General features: G+C 42.4%; 1 protein-coding gene across 2 annotated transcripts; it reads left to right on the top strand.

The window, feature by feature from the left end:
* Positions 1 to 8,644: 8,644 nt before the first annotated feature.
* On the top strand, positions 8,645 to 22,761 carry GATD1 (glutamine amidotransferase class 1 domain containing 1). Of its 2 annotated transcripts, none has more exons than XM_084629851.1 (8): positions 8,645 to 8,805; positions 10,288 to 10,364; positions 14,176 to 14,281; positions 15,781 to 15,888; positions 16,560 to 16,654; positions 19,173 to 19,266; positions 21,142 to 21,253; positions 22,577 to 22,761. In XM_084629851.1, the coding sequence occupies exons 1-8, from the start codon at positions 8,709 to 8,711 to the stop codon at positions 22,584 to 22,586; spliced, it is 699 nt and encodes a 232-aa protein (XP_084485977.1). In that variant the 5' UTR covers positions 8,645 to 8,708; the 3' UTR covers positions 22,587 to 22,761. The 2 variants fall into 2 exon arrangements, with proteins under 2 accessions (XP_084485977.1, XP_084485978.1); XM_084629852.1 differs by lacking the exon at positions 8,645 to 8,805 and adding an exon at positions 9,249 to 9,386.
* Positions 22,762 to 23,023: the final 262 nt, after the last annotated feature.

Below are 23,023 nucleotides of genomic sequence, written 5' to 3'. Positions count from 1 at the left end.
GGGCTATAACCCACTTCATCAGATGCACGGAGTGAAAAATACAGTAGGCAGGTATAAATATACAGCACATGAAAAGATGGGAGTTGCCTTACCAAGTTGGGGGTCAGTGCTAACAGAGGCCAATTCAATCAGGATGGATCAGGCCTTGTTAGCACTGACCCCCAAGAACTACTCGTTGTTTTTGCTGATAGAGACTAACATGGCTACCCCTCTGAAACCTTTCACAGACTAGACTCCTTCCTAGCCTGGGTCCAATCCTTTCCCCTGGCACAGTCCTTGTTAATTCCAGCAGGTATCTTAGGTGAAAAGCAGGGGCTTTCTCATGACTGGGAGCTCTTTGTTCTGCTCCACCCCCTTTTATAGCTTTGGCACAAGGCGGGAATCTTTTGTCTCTTCGGGTCCCCACCCCTCCTTCTAAATGGAAAAGTACCAAATTTAAGATGGATTCCAATATCATGTGACCTGGTCACATGTCCTGTGAGACCTCATTCTTCATTACCCATGGTCTGGTACACAGGAAGGTTTGCAAGTAAACAGAGCCATTTACAACCAATTGTCCTTGTCAATGGGAGCCATCAAGATTCTAAATCACCATTAATGGCCCACACTTTGCATAATTACAATAGGACCTCAGAGTTATACTTCATATTTCTAGCTTCAGATACAAGGATGATACATGCATACAAATAGGAGGAATATATTCAGTAGGTTATAACCATTGTTATATCGTACAAGAGACTTTTGCATAAAGCATATTCCAGTTACATCATATTCACACTCATGAGCATATTTCCATAAAACATTATGGAGTGCAATGTCACACTTCGTATTTGTTTAGTTCTTCACATCTTCAAAACACTGTACAAATACTAAGAGTGAAATTCACCCTACTGTGGCACAAGAAACTAAGTGATACATAACCCTTGTTTTAGCCCTCTGAACGGGTGAATTCCCCCTTATCAGATTAATCCTCACCACGGTGCTATCAGATAGTTAGCAAGAAGGGGCCTGAATGATCCAAAGCTTATGGAAGAAGTTTAGGTTTTGCACTAATGGTTTTACCTTGTTCGAAGAATTCATCCCTCTTTACTCGCTGGAGTGTGGGGAAACTCACGAAATGCATTCTATGTGTGGGCTGAAATTGACCTCCTGTGTGGGGGATAACACACAATACACAAAGCTTAATAACTTCACTGAGTCATGTTTTCCAACTGTTCCTTTTAATCACTGGACTCAAAGGTCTATATGACTAACAGTTTTCAGAGTAGCAGCCGTGTTAGTCTGTATCCGCAAAAAGAAAAGGAGGATTTGTGGCACCTTAGAGACTAATTTCAGAGTAACAGCCGTGTTAGTCTGTCTTCGCAAAAAGAAAAGGAGTACTTGTGGCACCTTAGAGACTAACCAATTTATTTGAGCATGAGCTTTCGTGAGCTACAGCTCACTTCATCGGATGCATACCGTGGAAACTGCAGAAGACATTATATACACACAGAGACCATGAAACAATACCTCCTCCCACTCCACTGTCCTGCTGGTAATAGCTTATCTAAAGTGATCATCAAGTTGGGCCATTTCCAGCACAAATCCAGGTTTTCTCACCCTCCGCCCCCCCCCCCCACACACAAACTCACTCTCCTGCTGGTAATAGCCCATCCAAAGTGACCACTCTCTTCACAATGTGTATGATAATCAAGGTGGGCCATTTCCTCCACAAACCTGCCCATCCGATGAAGTGAGCTGTAGCTCACGAAAGCTCATGCTCAAATAAATTGGTTAGTCTCTAAGGTGCCACAAGTACTCCTTTTCTTTTAGAGACTAACAAATTTATTTGCACATAAGCTTTCGTGAGCTACAGCTCACTTCATCGGATGCATGACTAACAGTGTGCTCAGCTTCCCCCAGAGAAAGGCTGATAGATAGCATTGCAGATGGCTATTATCTTGCTGGCTATATTTGCAAGAATAACTTGTTGAAGTGCAAATTTAAGCAGAAATTAAAAGTATGGGAAGGAATCCTTCCTATTTACCCCTCCTTTCTGGATACACAATGGCAGTGGCTAATGGGATAAGTGCAGAATGAGGCTTTCTGCTAAAGCATCAAGTATTGACCACTGCCAGAGGCAGGATACTGGATTTAATAGACCAATGTGCTCATCCTGTAGGGCAAATACTATATAATTGGTTTTATTCCCATTATTTTCAGAGGTTGACAAAACCTGGGATCTGAACTCACCCTGGAACTTTTGGAAAGTGTGAATTCAGATTCAGACTGGCCCCAAATCTTTATAATGAACTGAGGCAGGCTCAGCTCTAAACTTTGCGGCTTAGACCTGTCTCTGTAAACTCTTGAATAATAAATGCCTTTTACTTTGTTCCTTCTTCCAGTTGAATCAAAACGAACAATTATTTTATAAAAAAAATTAAATATTATGGGGTGCTCGGTTGCAAAGATATGATATAAATAAACACACATACATTCAGTTCTTGAGTGCTGGAGGAAATTGTCTTTTGACCTTGTGCCTCACAACACTACCACACGATATGGAGTGTAATATTTCTAGATTTCTAGTCCTGCTGGATTATTTTCTGAAATGAAAATATTAAGATTTAAAAGGTTCTTTCTTTCAGAAATCCAGATGCTACCCTTATGATTATTTTCTTACATGAAATAACCCTTTCACTGCTATCCCCAGCTCCAGCCACTGTTTGGCAGAAGAATGTGACATGACACACTGAAAGTGGATGACATACTGAAAGCGACGTACTGAGCTGCACTGCAGCTGTGTTTTGCTCAATGTGCCTGTTGAGGCAGCACCCAATTGCTTAAATAAAGCCATAACATCAAAACAACAATAAAAGAAATGGCCTCTCTGACATGGTACAGTAGTAGGTATGTTTCACAGTCATCTAGATACTTACAGAATGGCTTTACTCACAGTTACTAACCAGCCAAATCCAGCATAGAGAAATCTAAATGTTGACCTAGAGCTTATTGGAAAGAGAAATCAACAGCAGATCATCTCCAGAACCAGCCAGTCATATGATCCAATAAAACTGATGCATTGGCACCCAGTGAACAATGGAACATCACAGACTGTGACATCACTGTGTGATTTAACCTCTTAGCAACTGGGGCTAACTAGATGCTGAACGAAAAGGAGTACTTGTGGCACCTTAGAGACTAACCAATTTATTTGACAAAAGCTTATGCTCAAATAAATTGGTTAGTCTCTAAGGTGCCACAGTATTCTTTTTCTTTTTTGCGAATACAGACTAACACGGCTGTTACTCTGAAACCTGTCGTAGATGCTGAACGAGTCTTTTTTTCAGAGAGACTAGGTGGGTGAGATAATATCTCTTATTGGACCAACTTCTATTGGTGAAAGAGACAAGCTTTTGAGCTTGAGATCTTCTTCAGGGCTGGGATGAACACAGCTACAATCACACCACAAACAAATTGTTTTTTTATACCCACCATGTAAACCATTACAGGACCATCTGTATTTTAGGCAGGTGAAGGGCTATATATGACTAATCAGTAGGAAAAAAGGCAGGGGAATCTAGGACTGTGGCCACCTTCATTTCATTGATAAATCTAGTCAGGCCACAATCTGATGTATCAGTTTGCACTCTGATTTTTGATTTTTAAAATCAGTAGATTAGCAAAGGATCAACTGAGCAGAAACAATGTGCCAGACTGTCTGCTCCATTAAGGCCACTCTGTCCTGCGGCCCATGCACAAAGCAACTGTCAAGCCAGCTTAATTGGTGGAAGATGACCTCCGTCTCAGATCCAGGCACAGTGAGCAGTCTGGAGTAGAGGGGAAGGAGTCTCCAGGGCATCTCTACGCTTTGGCAATTCCTGTCTTTCCCAACAGCTCCTTGAGGCTATAGTAGCTGGGTGTAACATAGAGCAGCCCTTTACTCTGGGACCTGCCCAGTGACCAGACAGCCCCAGGATCAGGGGACTGCAAGTCCCCTTTAAAGCCATTTTTGCCCCTGCAGTCCATGCTGAGCTGAGGGCAATTTAGCAGAAACAGAGCTTATCTGGCTCTATTTTACCAAACTGTGTGCTGGTTGTGAGATTGACACAAATTAGAAATTAGCATAAAACCCACCAAACTCATTTCACTTGTAGCCCAAGGCAAGATTTATGCACAAGGGTCAGATCATCAACTGGTATAAATTGATGGAAGTCAATGGAGCAATACTGATTGGGGATCTGGCCACATATCTAGTGGGCTCAAAGGCCAGTGTGTTAGGAATTAATGATCTTTTGTTTCAGAGGTGCTTAGCACCTGCAACTATAACTAAAATCCATGAGAGATGCAGGTGCTCAATGCCTCCACAAAATTAAGCTATAAGGAAGTATGTGAGAGAGAGAAGAGGTGAGAAAGTTAGGTGTGCTGGGAACCCTAGCCTAGTGGAAAGATATATATATGGCCATCAAGGAGGTAATGCAATAATTTAGGAATTAAATAATGATTGCAAAATTATAAAGTAAAGAAACACAAAGAAAGAGTAAACTGAATTCAGACACCAGGATACTCCCTGCAAAGTCCCACTGACAAACAAAAATTACATTTAGTGGCAGTTCAGGTTGCATCAAGACATATTCCACCCACCCAAAACCTTAAAAAAATGGAAATAAGAAGTAAGAAAAAGAGTTGTGCATTCTTTCCACTTTTGTATTTTGTACAGCACTATCAACACCATCCTCCAATGAGGCTTTCAGGGTCCATCTTCAACAGATACGCATAACAAGCAACATGTATACCAACTTCATGAAACTTGTTTTTCTATCAAAGGCTCAGCACATCTGACTGTTGCACATTTCATGCCTTTGAGAAGCTATTATGCCTTAATACTGTTGAGAGGACTGTTAAGGTTTTGTGTTTACGGGTTATAACCCTCTTAGGAAAAGAAGCAAACACGCCACATATCAGTCCTATGATGTCACAGAATGTGTCTGTGGCTACATCATGTTAGTGAATCCTGCTTTACAACTGGAAGCAGAAAATAATATATAACATTACAAAACAGGATTCCTCAAATAAACAAAATAATAAAAGAAAATGATGTTGTCTCTCTCTCTCTCTTTTTCTTTTAAGCCCATGTGTATTGACACTGATGCTTTTATTTGCTCATGGAATATAGATGAGAATAAGCCTAATGCATGAACATAAATAATACTGAAAAAAAATGCAAATCTGGAAACTGTTACTGCACACGATTTATAGAAATTAGATTTTCTTTGGTGAGATATGCCACCAAAAAAAAAAAAAGATTTTTACAATAAATGAACATCTTCCTCAAAGACTAACCAGTCATTAAAAATTAAAAGCATACAGTACACAAGTGAGGCAATACAGCAGTAGATATGAAGAATGGGAAATATGGTTCTAGGACAAATATTTGTTTAATTAGTTTACAATTCTGATGTTTGTTTTATTGGCTCAATGTAATCACTCAAGTCCTGGGTCCATAAATTTCAGTCTTCACCCTTTCAGCTGCCATAGCAACTTGATAGGTTAGTTCTCTGAGATCTTTTATAATCTCATTATTGTGAAATGTTGATAGCAGCTGCAGCTTCTTAAAGGATGCAGGGAGAGCAAAATGGCTGTTCCTTTCTGTCCCTGTCCCGCCACCCTCCCCTCCAAGAGGTTAATTGGAATATATTAGGAATAAAATACGAGTCAAATTCCAATAAATGAAAAATAGCTTTGGGTCAAGAAAGTGATATTGTTTCCTCCTTGCCTGAGTGTGTGAGATGCACTGCATGATTGACATGATAAAAAATGATAGAGTAATGGTTGCTACGTGCCTTATGGTGCATAATAAGGTATTTGAGTTCAGTCAGATTTGGTGTCCACCATTTAAACAGGACTATTCCAGACTTTCCAAACCTGAGTTTGGAGAATATCAGCACCGGGAGAATTTCAAATTAAAAGCAAATGATTCTTCAAATTCAAGTACGCAATCCTGAAAGAATTTTGCTCTTGAGGTTAGAGCAAGGGAATGGGAATCCCACACTTGTGGGTTCAATTGCTAGCTGTATCTCTTTCGGTGAGACACTTAGGTTAAATACTTTCATATGTGGGTGTCTAAAGGTAGATGTCTAAATCCATATTTAGACATTTAAATAATGTTTCTGATTTTTGAAGAGGCCAAGCACCCACAACTTCCACACAGTTGCAGAAGGGAAAAACTCCAGAGGGTTTGAAACAAGGCTGGCCCTTGGTGTTTTGCTGCCCAAGGTGGAAAACGTTTTTGGTGCCCCCCGAGTGAAGCAGATGAGCTAAAAACAAAAACAAAGTGGACAAGCGGGGGACAAGCAATGTAGCGCCCTGGAGGTCGATTTGTAGCCCCCTGAAGTTGGAATCCAGAAGGACTGCCCTGATCGCCTGCCTCTAAGGCTTTGAAATGGAGAATGCAAATACCTTGGTGATCAGCAATGCTGGGAGAAGACATACAGAGTTAATGACAATTTTTAAAGGGCTTTTAGCAAAGTATCTTAGCTTTGGATTTTAAAACTTGATGCCTAAAGTTAGGCACCTAAATCCATATTTAAACTTTAGGCACCTATATAATTGGCCTGATTTTCAGAGGAATTGACCATCTATAGCTCCGAATGACTTAAACTGGAGTTGTGGATGCTTGGTACTTTAGAAAATCTGGCCCCAGGACACTTATTTAGAGGCCTAAATATGGATTTAGGTGCCTAGCCTTAAGCACCTATGTTTGAAAATGTAAGCCTATGTTATTACAGGGGTGCAGGTAGTGCTGCCTATAGATAAGATTATCTGATACTTTCTATTTTAAGACCCTCTTTAAAATTACTTATAACTTTGCCAAATTTTAACTGTTTGGGCTGAAATTTTCCTGCTGGGTGTCTGCCTCGGGCTGAATTTATTTCTGGAAATTTTCAGCAAAAATAGTTTAGCTGTTTCCAAAGAAAAGGCTAGGGAAAATACCTTGTTTTGTCCATGTTAAAAAATCCTAACAATCATTTCACTGAGAAGCTCTAGCACCTCTTATGTTTTGAAGTAGAAACTGGATGTGGGAAGGGGAGTAGCTCATATCAGATATGTACTTTTTGCCATTCCTGTGAAAGTATGCCCAAAATTCGACCAAGTGAAGCGGCTCTCAAAATCTCAGTTTGCACCTGCCTCCTAGAGACTTTAGAGTTTGCTAAATTCTCTGCAGATTCCATCTGCACCGACTATGCTCCAGACTCCCCATTACAGCTTCTACCTATGATGGGACTCTGCTTGCGGCTGCACCAATCTGTCCCCACACAATGACTGAGCATGCTCCTACCAAGGACTGTAGATGCTCACCAGGATTGTGGCTGCAAATTGCTGTGGCTACTCTTGGCAGCTAAAGGTTGATGTGGTGCTGGGCAGAGGAACTGAGAGTCAGCCTTTCCTGTTCTTGAGCGTGTTTCCCCTTCCGATGCCCCCCTCCCCCCCCCAGGCAGTGAAGGAGGAAGTTGTCTGACAGTAAGGTGACCAGATGTCCCGATTTTATAGGGACAGTCCTGATATTCTGGGCTTTTTCTTACATAGGTGCCTATTACCCCCCACCCGGTCCCGATTTTTCATATAAGCTATCTGGTCACCCTGTCTGACAGGAACGCAGGGGGAGAGGAGCTGGGCCTAGTGTTAGGGGGAAGACTGGGCTGAGAAGCCAAGGGGTGGACTGGAACTGGGATTTGGAACCACAATATTGGGAGTGGGATGAGAAGCCAGGATTCAGTGGGGGTTTGGGATGAGCAGCTGGATTAAGAGGTGGGGCTGAGGTGTGGAAGGACTGGAACAAGAGGCCCAGAAAGGGCAGCTGGGGGGAGACTGGGACAAGGATCCATGGGGCGTGGATTCTACAGGGTGGAGTTACTGTTTTTTCACTTTGCTTTTTTAAAACCTAGGAAATTACATAACAAACAAAACAAGAACAGCCCCACTTAAAAAGAACATTAAATTTGCAAAATCAAGCCCCTGAAGTTGGGAAATGCGAAAATTAAGGAGTACTTGTGGCACCTTAGAGACTAACAAATTTATAAATTGGTTAGTCTCTAAGGTGCCACAAATCCTCCTTTTCTTTTTGCGGATACAGACTAACACGGCTGCTACTCTGAAACCTGCCAAAATGAAGATTATCGTTGTGCAGCCTTAATTTTGTCCCCTAGCGGGTTTGCGTTAGGCTCCTGTCCTCATTAATTACATGATCACTGGGTTTTTGTCCCGTCCCCCCAGGACCCCAGCCCCTGAGCGCACCGGCTGCCCCTGCTCTGGGGCTGAACCAGAGCTGTGTAGTGATGTACGGGGCATGTGTGTGTGAGTGAGTGTGAGTAAAGGTTCCCTTGCGTGAGGAGCGGCTGTGACACGTCCATTGTGAGTGGGGCTCACTATGCCAAGGGGGCTCCCGCCTTTGTATGGCCCCCACACCTTAGGCCACAGCTCCCCCTGCCCAAGCCCCACAAAACCCTGCCAATGACACCCTCTTGTCTCCCTCCCGCCTGGCCAATGACACCCCCTCTCGGCCCCGCCCCTTTGCCCCGTGGGCCCGGGCGCTGACGGGGGCGGGAACAGCCGTGCGGAGCCGAGCGAGGCCCCTCCCCCTCCCCCTCCCCGAACGGGTGCCGCCGCCGCGGCGCCTGCGCGGTGCGGCCCGGCAACCGTCACTGGGGCCGTCGCCCGGGGCCGTCCGTATGAGGAGGCAGCCGCCGCCGCCGGGCCCCGCCAGCGCCATGTCGGAGCGGCCCGGCAAGCCCGCCTGCCTCATCATCGCCAGCGCGGCCTCCGGGGGTGAGTCGCGGCCCGGGCCGCCCCTGCCCCACTGGGCCCCCGCGCCGCGGCCCCGGAAGGGGACCGGGAGCTGGGCCGCCCCTGCGGAGGGAGGGGGGCCGCCCCGACGCCGGCTTTCTCTGCCCCGGCCTCCTTCAGCCCCGCCGCGGGACCCGCCTCTGGCCCGCCCGCCTTGGCCGCGCCCGTCGCAGCGCGGTGACCGCGGGATCGGCCGGAGCAGGGGCGCCCTGCTGCGAGGGCCGGGGCCCGGCTCTGCCGCCTCCTTCCCAGCCCGGAAACCGCCTTCAGGCCGCTGGCGAGTGTGGCCCGTGGGGTACTTGCCCAGGGGGAGCCCGCGGCGCTCGCTGGCCCCGCGCTGCGCTGGGATGGGGGCGGGGGCAGCGGCGGGGGCCGGGCCAGCCCCCGAGCCCCCCACCTTGTGTTCATGAGGGGATCCAGGCTGTCCAGGAGTAAATGAAGATGCTGGGTGGCAGACCTGGCTGGCAAACTGAGCTTGCCCACGCAGGCTGGTTGGAGAGCGATTTGTATGAATCGCTTCCAGCAGAAGACAGACAGGAACGACGCTAATGCTTCAGAGGAAGGTTGGTTTGGTAGTTCAGGTGCTGAAATAAGGCTCATGAGATGGGTTCAATAATTGGCTGGGTCAGACGTGCTGTATGACCGGGTCCACCCTGATTCAATTGGCCTCGATAGTACTGACCCCCCCACTTGGTAAGGCAACACCCATCTTTTCACTTGCTGTATATTTATACCTACCTACTGTATTTTTCACTTCATGCATCTGATGAAGTGGGTTTTAGCCTACGAAAGCTTATGCTCAAATAATTTTGTTAGTCTCTAAAGTGCCACAAGGACTCCTCATTGTTTTACTCTGTGAAAGAAGCTTATTGGAACCTCTCTGAAGGTGAGATATACCTGAGTTCATTAAAGTTTGTGAAAGGCTCAGCTACTGTGCTGATGCAGATTGTAAAAATACCTCACTGTCTAGAACTGGCTCTGAGCAGAACTTAAGATTTCTATAATTAGAGATACGTGTACAGGCATGATCCTTTCCCATAGTTCTTTATCGTGCTACGTCAGATGCCAGGGAGTCATTCTTTTAGAAATTTCTGAAGATGGCACAGTCAGTGCTGTTCCTTTTTTGGAGACTGTTTCAACTAATTTTTCATTGGTTTGGGACTTCGGATTTTGCTGCTCTCTCTAATTCCTTGAACACTGACTCTGCCTGTACTGTTCCTGTTTCTCAACAGCGTTAGAAAATGTAATGCTTTATTAGAATACTAACATCAAATATAGTGTGTGAAAGTATGATGCATTATCTTTGTGAGTATTTCTCCTTGTGTTTTTAAAAATGCCCCTAGGCCATGGGAGCTTTTAAGTGACCCGAAGATTCATTTAATACTAGTTGGTGAAATATGTACAGTGTAGCTGGGTTTAAGGTATGATGATTCTTTCTTTAAGTTGTCCAACTCTGTTTTCCAGGTGTGTCTGCCCAATCCTTTCTTCATTCTTTTACACTGGCTAGTGCTGCTTTTAATCTACAAGTTGCCACTCCAGGGGTAAGTGTGAGAGAACAGGAATTGACATCAGTACATACTATGATGATCTGAAAACAACCAGTTCTGCATTAATGTATAAACTAGTAATAATGAAAAAGTATGGTAACCCTTCGTTGAGAGAATTCTAATAATCTTTACAGATGAAGGCCCTTGATCTTTAAACTCTTACATACATGCTTAACTTCACTGAGAATACTCATGTGCATAGAGGTAAACCTATGCATAAGTGTTTGTAGGGTTGGGGTCTATGCTGGTACACTTGAAGAGATTCTGTATTGCAGTTCTTATTTAATAATAATTATAAAGTCCTTTTGATTTTTACGTTCTAAAGTGGGGTGGGCAAACTACGGCCCGGGGGCTGCATCCGGCCCTCTGGACATTTTAATCTGGCCCTTGAGCTCCAGCTGGGAAGCAGAGTCCAGGGCTTGCCCTGCTTCAGCCAGGGAGCAGGGTTGGGGGCTTGCCCCTCTCCATGCTGCCGCTGAAAGCAGCGGCATGTCCCCCCTGTGGTGCCTATGCATGGCTGGGAACCACGGCCAATGGAAGCTGCAGGGGTGGCACCTGCGGACGGGGCAGTGCACAGAGCTGCTTTGCCACGTCTCCGCATAGGAGTCAGAGGGGGGACATGCCACTGCTTCTGGGAGCTGCTTGAGGTAAGCGCCACCTGGATCCTGCACCCCTGACTCCCTCCTGTGCTCCAACCCTCTGCCCCAGCCCTGATCCCCCTCCTGTCCTCTGACCCCCTCTGCCCCAGCTTGGAGCACCCTCCTGTACGCCCCAGCCCCACCCTGGAGCCCGCATCGCCAACTGTAGCCCTCACCCCCTTCCGCACCCCAGTCCCCAGTTTCACAAGCATTCATGGCTTGCCATACAATTTCCATACCCAGATGTGGCCCTTGAGCCAAAAAGTTTGTCCACCGCTGTTCTAAAGGATGTTTCCTGAAATACTGCAAGAATTTTAAAGGGGATTTACAAAGGGAAAAAAACATGGAGATTGTGTTCTCTTTTGCTTCTTTATGTTGTATAAGGGAGGTTTGAAAAGTCAACTTCCTTCTCCCCTTCTCATCCCCTCAAAAAACCCCATCAAAATCTTTTGTTGCTTGTTTTGCGTATGACATTTTGGTCTTTCCTGCTCTGGAAGATTCTGACTAGAGAACTAGGAAAATGATGACATCATAAGAATCAAGATAGTAAAAATTGAGCAATAGAAATGGGAAGGGGTTTTTATCAAACTTTAAAAAACTGTTTGACCCAGATTCTCTGCTGCACCTAGTTTCTGCTTAATACAGCCAGGGGAAGCCCTCAGGGAGCCTGTTGCATCTCCCTGATTCTCAGGGTTGAACTGTGCCTGTCCTGGTGTAACTTAGAGCAACGGCAGCTCTAACTTGCATTACCTGGCAACAGTCCACTGTGTTTACTAACCCAGCTGGGTATAGCCATATGATAACCAGCTCTGGCTATGCTCCTCTGCTTCTGTCCCTATCCTGGGGCGACAGGAGTGAGTGAGTGTGTGTTTTTGTTTGTGTTTAGCATAGGAGGCAGGTATACCAGGTTTGCACCAGCTGACAGTTCCTGTGCAACAGAGGAATTCTCAGTTGTCAGATCTGGCTGTTTTCTAGATGGCGCAGAGCGATTGGAATTCCTACAGAAAATCTGACCCTTTGTGGTTTTTGCTAACACTTTGACCATGTTCGTCATTGAAGTTAAAGGACGTCTTCATTAAAGATTCTTCACTTTCATTTAAGGTGTTAAAACCTTTAATAAAAACATTGTGTATGCCTGCACAGGAGCAAGGCCTTAAGTTTTGATATTCAGTCTAATATTTCCCTAGCTCAGTTGTGTGAATTATTGGAAAAACAAACATGCATATGATTGATTGCAAAGTACCCACTCAAATGGATCATAAAAGGACAAATAAGCAACTTTTACATTTAGTGTGGCAAAAAAGTACCAATGTAACACTTCCGTTCAGTTGCAAACAATGAAAAGTTGCTTTCCTGCAAAGTTAGAAAGAAAATGACTCACTTTCATTCTGCACTGAGATTTTTGTCTTATTGCCTCAGATACAAACAATTAAACCAAAATAAAATGTGCTGATCCAACTATCTCTAAATGCATGTATAAAAACTAATAACACAGAACTGATTAATATTAAACTAAAGGGACACTTTCCCCAATACTGTTCCATCCCTGTGCTATGTTTACCTTGCTCATCAGGCAAAACCTGGAGTGGATAGTTGAGCCTTATGTAATGTCCTTTGGGCTTATTTAAAAATTTTGTATTCATATAACTTATTTTGATTAGCAAGTTTTTCAGAAATTTCTAGATGGGTTTACCGTAAAATACATCAAAATGGATAACTACATACATCAGGAGGTTGATACTAGGAAGTAAATCTGCTCACCTCTGGGTCAGTAGTTCAAATTTACTGCAGGCTAACAGCTTCAAAATTACCATCTGACAAATGTTTGATGTTTTCTCTGTTTCTAACAGACTGGAATTCAAATTTCTGACATCACTTTTGAGAGATTAGTAGTTGTTAAATCTAGTTGCTTGTTGTGGCTTCCTCACAACAAACAAATGCAACATGTACAATTGTGGTTTAAACATAATTTTCCAATAGTTTTAAAAGCATATAAACATGACTCACTACAAAAATTAAAAAGACCCAATTGTGTAGAAATTCATGGAAGAGTTTTTGTTCTGTAATAGGCAGAATAGAGTGAAAAAGACTTTTCATGGAAAAATTCACATAATTTGTCAAATTGACAAATATACAGACATAGTACTGGGAGAGGCCTTTGTCTCTGGATCACCAGTTAAAATCCTGTCCATGACAGAAGTGACTGAAAATTATTACCATTTTATTACTGAAACAAGTTCATTTCTAACAGGTCACATAAATCTGCCTCACAGTTTGGCACTAAACAGTGCTCTAATTTGTGCCTCTAAAAGGCCAGGGATTAACTTGGCCCTGGAAGATGAAATATCCTCTTCTCAAATAGAGGCCAGGTCTACACTAATAATACTTTGCCAGTATACCAGGTTTTGCCAGTATAGCTTATTTCAGCCACCCTGAGCAAAATAAACAATACTGGCAAAAACATGTCTACACTAGAGGCTTTTGCTGGCATAGCACTCCTGACAGATACATCTGTTCCAACGAAGGTAGTTTAGACAGGGGTGAAAGTAGTATTAAATTCTTACCAGTACAGAGGCCCGTTGCTGGGCCCATGGAAGGGGTGGAGCCTCAGGCAGAAGAGGCAGGGCTGGGGGTCAGCCTCCCACAGCTAGCCCATCTGGGCTGTGCCACCTGGGGCTCCAGCCGCTGCTACGGTAGCGGCGGCGGTGATTGGGAGCTCTGGGACCTTTTAAATCACCGGTCCTGGGGCAGCTGCCCCTTTTGCCTCTTCCCACTCCTCCCCTCACCTCCCATTGGTGACCCTGCTGGTAGGGTCCCTACCGGCAGGGCCGCTGACGGGGGCAAAAGGGGCAGCGATGTTAAAGCGCTGCCGTGGCTGCGTACAGGCCGGTATCGGCTTCTTACCGGTATACGATACCGGCCTACTTTCACCTCTGAGTATAGACCTCCTGTTAGATATGGCTTCTTGATTTCAGGATTAAGTCATCTTGGAGAGAGAAATACCTTTTCTGTGAACAAAGAAAGAACTTTTGGTTGCAATGAGCACTAAAGTCCATGTTAAAAAAAAAAAAAAAGAAAGAAAGAAAGAAAGTCCACACTTAGAAACAAACTAGACAAAAAACTGTGCACTGAGATTAATCACTGTCTTTGAACAATGATTCAACTAGGGGAAGTTAATTGACTTTGTTGATGTGAATGAGAGCAACATGCGTTGGATACAGGACTTCCGTATGAAATCTTATGCAAATCCTGCCAAGTTGGAGTCAATTGATGGTGAGTATCTTACATGTCTTCCCCTCTATATTGTGAAAACAAATGCTTCTGACTGTTAAATCTTTGGGAAGAGGAGAGCAAAAAAAGTAATGTTTTTGGAGTCTGTCTGTATGCATAATGGGCATCACTGTTATCTTCCCACCCTAATTGCTCAGGCTATTCCCCCTTATAGTTTCCTGGAGAAGCTGCATCATCTGTTCCAAACAGACTGCGTAAGTAATCACTGAGACACAAACTACAGGACGAGATGCAACTATAAAATGTATTTTCTTCTGTTTTTATTGATGTGTGTACTGAGCACTGTTCAGGCAGAATATGCCTAACAGAGGACCTTCCCCCAAGCACTTACAATAGCAAGGCATGTGGATGCAATCCAGTAGAATACAGGAAAATTATTGAGTGTGTTGTAGCTAGATGAACTGGGTCTTGAGAAAATTTAGTAAGGAAGAGTGGGAAAAGGCTTATCGTATGCTAAATGATAGGGTTGTTCATGAAAGAAGGTGTAAAGTCAGGAGTGGGCAAAGAAGTCAAAAGGATCAATAAGAAGAGAAGCTCATACACTGTGGAAGGAGCATGAGGGGCTGTAAAGTCAGACTGAGGAACTGATGTAGGGAAGAAGTGAGATGGGGCAGAGCCTTGTTGGAAATGAGGACCAGGAGCTTGAATTTGTCTTTCTTATCATGGATTTTGCCATGCATTTCAGCCAAGATATGGGGCCTGTCTAGGTACTGCAGTGGGCCTCTACTGCCTAGTAGAGATTGGGAAGAAGCATTAGGCTTGAGATGTCTTTCCCTTGATTTGTGGCACCTTAGAGACTAACCAATTTATTAGAGCATAAGCTTTCGTGAGCTACAGCTCACTAGCTCACGAAAGCTTATGCTCTAATAAATTGGTTAGTCTCTAAGGTGCCACAAGTCCTCCTTTTCTTTTTGCGAATACAGACTAACACGGCTGCTACTCTGAAACCTTTCCCTTGATTGAATCAAAGTTGTGCTAAAAAATTCTCGCTCTTAAACAGAGGTGGGTGGGGTTTTTTTTGCATCTTAATGTTTTTCCTAGCATGTCATGAGCAAGCAGTCAAAATGTTAGACTGATAAAAAGCCAATATTTTGGTGAGATACATTTGCCCCTGGAGAAAGGGTATACTAAACTAGGCATACTGTTAACTGTGGGGTCGATTAAAGGGCTTCTGCTATAGTAGAAGGAAGAATGGTAAATCTTTGGCTTGTTAGGAATATCTCTTTAGAAGCTTCTGATCTTTGTAGGCCTATATACCACAATATAGCTTTCTCCTTCCTGAGCGCTGGACTTTATAATAGATATTTTATTTTTATTTAATTTCTTTGGTTTGTTTTTTTACATATTGTAGTATGTGACTGACTTCTTTTGTGGAGTATTTTTTGCTTTGTCAAATAAATTTTGAAAAGAAATCATGCTCAGATACTTTTGCCCGTTAATGTTTATAGTCCAAACTTGTATTATTCTCTCTTCCTGACTAGGTGCTAGATACCATGCCCTGTTGATTCCTAACTGTCCTGGGGCTTTGACTGACCTTGCAAACAGTGGATACCTAGCTAGGATATTGCAGCACTTCAGCAATGAGAACAGTAGGTAAACCCTATTGGGGATCTTTATTTTGTTTTAATAAAATCCAGAGTCTGTACTTAATTCATTACTTCATTGCTGGTCCATACAAAAGTCTATTTATCTTGCAGTGAACACTTGTAGGCATTGTAATGGAAGAAGTGGTGATGTAGCTAGCAAACTTCAAATTATTTACACAACTGGAAGAGTGCAGCAGCATCAGAACTTTAAAAAATAACAAAACCTTCCTTGTGGAAAGAGATTAAAAATAAGATCTTTTGAGAGAGAGAAGAGAATTCCTCTGCCTTACCAATGTCCAAAACTGGAGTGATGCTCCCTGTGAGTCAGATGGAACTCTTAGTTCATAGCCAGTTACACAATATTCTAGAGTCCTCTTCAATAAGATCCTGATCCTGCAAAGAATCGCATGTGTACTTTAATTTAAGCACTTGAGCGTGAATAGTCCTGTTGGAACTACCTATGTTAAGCACATGTGTAACTCTGAAGGATTGGGCCCTAATCTTGTAAATTGGTGCACAGAGAAAACAGTAAAGCCAGAGTCAATGCAAACAATGTCTCATAACATTATTTTCAGAAAGGTAATATACAGTAACTTAAAGGATATTATTTTGGCTGTTGTAACTTTCAGGGTATTTATAATTAAATTAATTTCTTAAATCTATTTGTTTTTTAGAGCCTATTTGTGCTGTGGGACATGGAGTTGCTGCTTTATGTTGTGCCACAAATGAGGATAAATCCTGGGTATTTCAGGGATACAGCCTGACAGGGGTAGGTACCGTGAAGCAAACTCCTCCCAAAGTGAGGATTTCACTGTGCGTGGGGCAGTGTAATTCAGTGTGGTAGTGCCAGGGATTTTGGCGTCGTCATAGGTCTTAAGAGACTTTGGTCCAAATCAAAATAATCAATCTGATAAGTTCAACAACTTGTTACTCAGGAGCTGAAGGACTGTCATTGGCAAAGGGTGCTGTAGGCCAGAATGATGAGCTGTGTAGGGGCCCAAGACTGCATATGAGGGCTCTGCTGTAATTCAGCCTTGTTCTGGTGAGTGCTGTCAGTCTCAGTATTTTATAAATACCAAATGAAGGTGATAAAACCTCTAAACAAATTTGCCATAGTGTGTCTGGCTGATCGTTCATGGCTTTAAATGTCCCTAGATACTATGGTTATTCAATTTGGTGCCATAACACTGCTTGTGAATTTTATTTCTGTGAATGATTTTTAAATGTTAAAGGAATCTAACTCAGAAAAGAGCTATTTGTACAAACTAAAAGAAATTCAAACTCAGGCTGCTGCTATTGATCTCTTATCCTGTTGTGCCGCTAGTCTGTAATGTCTCAGATCACCCACAGACTGTCACGGATTTATGCAGGATCTATACTCATTTATCAATAAAATGCATAATAAACATTCTTAATGCAACTTTTGTAGTTGAAAATTTACACACAGAGTCAGGAAATTTAAAGTTATGGTTTCCACAGAAGGTGTAACACAGACTCCTTGTGCATATATATATTTGATATCACAGCGTATGCTGATACTTTTAATATAATATGTGCATTGTGGCCTAGTTATGGTCATTAAAGATGCAGATTTGTTTAAATTGATGATGCAGTTGTACACTGAAATGTGCAATCAGACACAAACACCGTGTCCTGCACGGAATCCAAGTAACTGGGCTCTGCGGTATGGAGATCACGACTAGGTGACATTTCAGTGGGCTTAATCTCTTGCATGTTGTTTACTGGATTCAGGCATATATTTTCTGCTGTTAAATTAGTTGTCTGTATCATGCTCTTGTGTGAATGGAGAAGTGGGAAGTTCCTTTATATCATGGTTGAATGGGCGGACCCCAAAAGCAGCACAGTGGAGAGCTATCTTTTTACATCCCTTTAGCCAGCACTGCAGGTAAAAGTGCCACAGCAGTAGCTAACAGAAGGTAGATCGCTCATGGGACAGGGCAAAAGGGCTTGTCCAATAATCTAGGTTTTTCATTTAAGAAAAAATGTCTTGTGTGATGATTTTGTATGCATGAATGGTTGAGTGTGAATAAGGAACTGAAGGTCAGGCTGTGTTTTATTTGAAAGGTAATTTTTCTCACATTTGCACTGAGGTCTTGGATTGGTTCTGTGACCCCCAATGTCATGGTTTGAGAATTGTTAATATACCTGCCTGCCCATAGTGGGTTACTTTCTCGTTAGTGTGGTGTATTTGTTTTAACTTTATGAAGTTCTAGGTTTCAAAAATATTCTCATGTGGGTTCCATTAAGATACAAAATGATAGGAAAACTAACTTATCCGTGTGAGTAAGCAAGCAGATGTAATGTACAATGTGTCAGATTGGAATAGCACCAGGCTTTGTGGTGTTACAAATCATGAGGTGGTGTTCAATGCCTTTTAGCCAGAATTACAGAATCCCAGCTAAACATCCTAGTGGAGAATTTCACTGTAGCTATAAAATGGCCCCAAGCATTTCTAGCTTTTTACAAAACAGAGTCTGTAATTCCAGTCCGACTTACCATGCTTTGTGGGTACAAAGCTTTGCTTATCTCTTCATGTAGGTGATTATGCTGGATTTAATGCTGATGGAGGTCAAGTAACAAACTTTTATCAGAGAGAGCTTGCTGTTACCATTATTGCAAAACAACTTGAAAGTAATCGATTGGAAATTTAATTAAGTGGAATTATATTTATAATTAGAGAGCTTGAGGGTGCATTGGTATAATGCAGTTCTCAGTCAACTATTGTTTTCTCAGAAGCTTCTCTCCTGGTTTCTGGGCATGATGTTCTACTCTTTCCCTGACACTGGAAGACTGTTTTCACCTCTCATTATTTAAGATTTGCAGAGACTGCAGAATCAGAGAAAGGGAGAAGAGCAGAAAAACCCAGGACATCCTCTAGGGACATTGCTTTGCTATTCTAATTAAGTGTGAGGTTCTCAGATGGTACCAGCACCAAATCCTAAAATAGAAGCCCCAAATTCTTAGTCATGTACTGTTAGTGCCACTATGAGGTACTTGTGTGCTTAACCTTCCTATGCAGACTGAGATTGACTCCCATGAGAATTTCCAGTTTGCGCCCTAATTTGGATATCTGTAGGAAATTGGATATTTTGGGGGTTTTTTTAAGTACTCCAAAAATAACTTCAGTTGCATGTTTTTATTAAAATTTTTGGAAGAAGGAAGTGGGTAGAAGAATAGATTGTGACAGAATATTTTCCTCATTGGTTTTGCTTGGATCTATCTTAGGTAAAAGCTAAGCAGACTTATCTCATTCTCCTGTTTTTCAGCCCTCTGTGTATGAGCTGATAAGGCAGCCCAGTTTTGCCAGTTTGTCCATTATTGTGGAGGACTTTGTGAAAGATTCTGGAGCTACCTTTAGTGGTACGTCACTTTCTGATTGTTAGCCCTTCATGTCTTATGAATGATTGGTGGTGGTGAAATAGCTTTTATTCCTTTGCCACACATGTGAGAAGGACCATTGCAGAATGTGCTCTGTTACACTCTGTTAAATTACAATGCAACACATGCTAAAAGACCCTGGAAAGTTAAAAATGTTTTAAAATCCAAATTACTTACCAACGTTAGTAATAATATCTAGCAGGCTGGATTGTGACAGAGCCCTATGTGACTGCACAGGAAAGTTAGTACCATAGCATCCACCTACACAGCCGTATTAACACACCTCTGATCTTGGGTCCAGTTTACATTATTCAAGCTTAGTTATGCATAAAATTGGTTTATTGACTGTTTTGATTTATTGCTTGTGGGCTGTCTTTGAACAAAATACCAAATCAGTTTATCATTAAATAATATAGTCTTTTTTCCAAGTAATATGTTTTTGTGAATTGCAGTGTAACAATTTGACTTTCAGTTGCAAAGCCTCAACTTCTGTAATTTGTGAGCACCAAAATGCATTAACACACAAAATTCTGAGCTGAGTCTGCCACTCTATCTTGAATGCTGTAATTCTGCTTCGTTATTGCTGAAGGCTCAGAAGAGTGTTTCATTTTGCTGAATATGCCATATTTATTGTTATACCCAAGATCCATGGGGAGAATGAAATAATATGCTGTAGAAGGTTCCAGTCCTCTGTTACAATTAAGCATCTGTCACATTCACCTTTGGTATCCGAAACTAGGGAAGAAGCAGGAGAGAGAGAGGTATAATTTTTTGAACTCTATACATGAAAAATAATTGAGAAACCCACAATATTTAAGCCACTGGGTTTATTTGTAAACAAAACTGCCAAGCTTTGGGCTGATGCAGTTGAAACAGCTGAGTTAGAAATTGTACAAAAGGGATTTATAATGGAAACAGTGACAGACCCTTAAAGAACAAACACTGCGTGCACTCTTTAACAAGAAAAAAAGAGATGCCAATGTCTCTTTGAACTGCCATGTACAATATGGTTATTTTTTTTTCCATTGCTGCTGCTAATCAAGCTTTTTGTGTGTTTAAATAGCAGCTTTCCCCTTTCTAATTAGCTGCCTCTTCCAGATTAGTTCAGTAATGATATTCCAGCATCTGATGTCACAGTCACTTCCATGGTGATTACTTGTGATGTCATACAGATTTGGCTGAAGCTTTTACTGAGTGGATTGAGCAGCAGGAGGAGTATGTTCCGAGATAAGCCATTTATTCCTATCCACGCATTTGGATTATCATCATCAGTTGTCAGGTAGGGGGTGGAATACAGACAAAGAATGACAGGTTAATGGAATTTCATAAAATAGTACTTTAAAAAGTTTGATCAAGGACAAAAGACCAAAGTGGTTGGTGAAATACCAACATGTTACTAATGAATACCAGTATATCAGGGTATTTTCACTGGACAGAAAATCTGTATCATTGCAGGCTCTTTGTAAGGCAGTGATTGCTAACCTTGGTTTCTTACATGAGGGGTATTTATAATGCATTGCATGGGTGAATGGAAGTTAAAGAAATGCACTTCAAAATTTGTTTCCCAGGATAGCCTCGTGAAATACATAGGGAACTTGATAGAGGACTGGTACAAATAAAGGGCCAATCTGACAATCATTCCATGCAGGGAATTCTTGTTGAAATCCTCAGGAAGCTTTGATGGTAGGTCAGGTTTATCTCTACCTTGTAAACAGCTCGGCATATCAGTTAGTCACCAAACACTATGTCTATTTGAAATAGTTAACCTCTGTACTGCAGTCTCATTGGATGTGTGAAATCGAAATTATGAAGCAGTGTCCACTGACATCAGTATTTGAATATTTTTCTCTGATTCAGCCAGCAAGCCAGATGCTGTACACGTAGTTCTGGACAGGCACCTTGTTACAGGACAGAATGAGAATTCCACTGTTGTAGCTGTCCAGAACCTTATTCTTCTCTTCAATGGCAGGTGAGGAAATATGCGTAAAGCACCATGGGAATGGATTCTTTGATCAGAAATATTTACGTTTCAGGAATAACTCTGAATAGTGCCACAAAGAAGACCATTTTTCTGATATAACAGGAGAAGTACGAGTCTTTTTAAATTGCAATTTGCTTAACTACATGTTTTGTCTCTTGTGTCTTTTAATTTCCTTTTACTAACAGCATTTTTGACTTACAGTTATTGGGTTTGAAATGCACAGCTACACACACAGACTGATAAAGGGAAATATGGAATTTGGGATCACTCAGTCTTTTCATTAGGATAAATTAATCTTTTATGTGTAAATTCTTAGTGTCACAGTTTCAGGGGAACATCATCTGTATTCTTCTCCCCCCACCCCCACCCCCCATGGTCCGCTCCAGGAGTTCCCAGTTGGGTATCGCATTTCCAGCTGCCACGTGTGTCTGGGCAGGGACCCTTGTACCACTGCCTTCTGACCAAGGGGTTTTAAGGCTGCATAGCTCCCCCACCTGACACTGTGATATCACGAGCTAGCCAGTATGTCTAAAAGCCAACACCTGTGCTTTGCTTTCCCTCTGAGGGCTATGAACGGTATATTGACAGCAATTAGAAATTATCACACAGCTCTTGCTAAGCAAGCACCTTTATTATTAAGGTAAAAGCATTACAGTCAAAACATAATAAAAACAATACACAGATTTAAACACACCAGGAGTCACCCAGGGACCCTTGTAGACCAAAATCATTCCAATCCTTTCACAAGGGTTGGGGGTTCCCCATGGAGAGAAGCTCCTGTCCATTTGCTGAATCAGAAAGAAACCCAGTGTTGGTTCAAGCTCATCCTTTTATACCAAAAGCCATTTCTTTGTCTCTTAGTCTCTGGAAAACTCATCATAAACCAGGATATGCAAACCACCATGGGGCCAGTACTTTTCTAAAGTTTAGTCTCAGTGACTCCACTAAATCACCACCCACTATTCTTAGTTTCTGTAGGAGTAGAACACAATCATGCATAAACGATTTGTAAATTTACTACAATGTCCTGCAAAATACTGCATGGGATTGCAATATCTGTCACACTTAGTACACTTTGAGCTATGATAAGTTACTATTTGGGCAACTCCATATATTTTGTATAGTAGGAATGAACAGATTTCAGATATTTGTTGTTAATAGGTTGGTGGTTTAATTTGTTTCTTGGATTTGCCAATATGAAAGACGGCAAATAAGAAAAATCTGAGTGGGATTAGTTGAATATTGGTGAGAAGTTCCTTTCCAGCTGTGGGCTAGCTAGCCATGTCATGCTGTTGGATGTGTTTCATTCAGCAGGAAATGAAGGAGCAGGCCTCCTTGTAGCTGGGATAGATGAAGAGCCAGAGAGACTGAAGACTTTGTCTGTGAATGGGATGTCTTGCTGATGGAGAGGGCCATCAGCACTTCTGTTGACTCTGTGATCGTGAAGAGGAAGTACCAATGTACATGCAGAGTGGATAAAACTTGTGAACAAGAAAGCATTTACGTGTATCACTCCTTAAAGATGATCCTGAAATAGTCTCACTTCACTTTCTGGTAGTGAAACTTTTCTTTCAGAATTTCTCCCCCCGCCCTTGAAAAAAGAAGTTTCCTACATTTTACATGGGAAAACATCCTAAAAAGAGCATTTATATTTATAATACCAACACTTCTCCTTGTGCTAAAGGGCGGAGACCCCACTCTAGGGCGATATAATGTCAGCCCTTAGTTGGGAACCTGGTAATTCAGCTCTATAGCAAA

This window comes from Lepidochelys olivacea, assembly GCF_965140295.1.
Source record: "Lepidochelys olivacea isolate rLepOli2 genome assembly, chromosome: 6".
NCBI classification, from domain to species: domain Eukaryota; kingdom Metazoa; phylum Chordata; order Testudines; family Cheloniidae; genus Lepidochelys; species Lepidochelys olivacea.
Note: the sequence above shows the minus strand (reverse complement) of the source record. Positions and strands in the feature narration are given on the sequence as shown.

What these genes read in the sequence shown, in the direction of transcription:
- GATD1 (XM_084629851.1), top strand. Translation starts at nt 8,709, where the DNA reads ATGAGGAGGCAGCCGCCGCCGCCGGGCCCCGCCAGCGCCATGTCGGAG. An exon ending in GCACTTCAGCAATGAGAACA is followed by an intron (nt 15,889 to 16,559) that starts GTAGGTAAACCC and finishes TTTGTTTTTTAG; the next exon opens with AGCCTATTTGTGCTGTGGGA. An exon ending in TTCTGGAGCTACCTTTAGTG is followed by an intron (nt 19,267 to 21,141) that starts GTACGTCACTTT and finishes TCTCTGATTCAG; the next exon opens with CCAGCAAGCCAGATGCTGTA.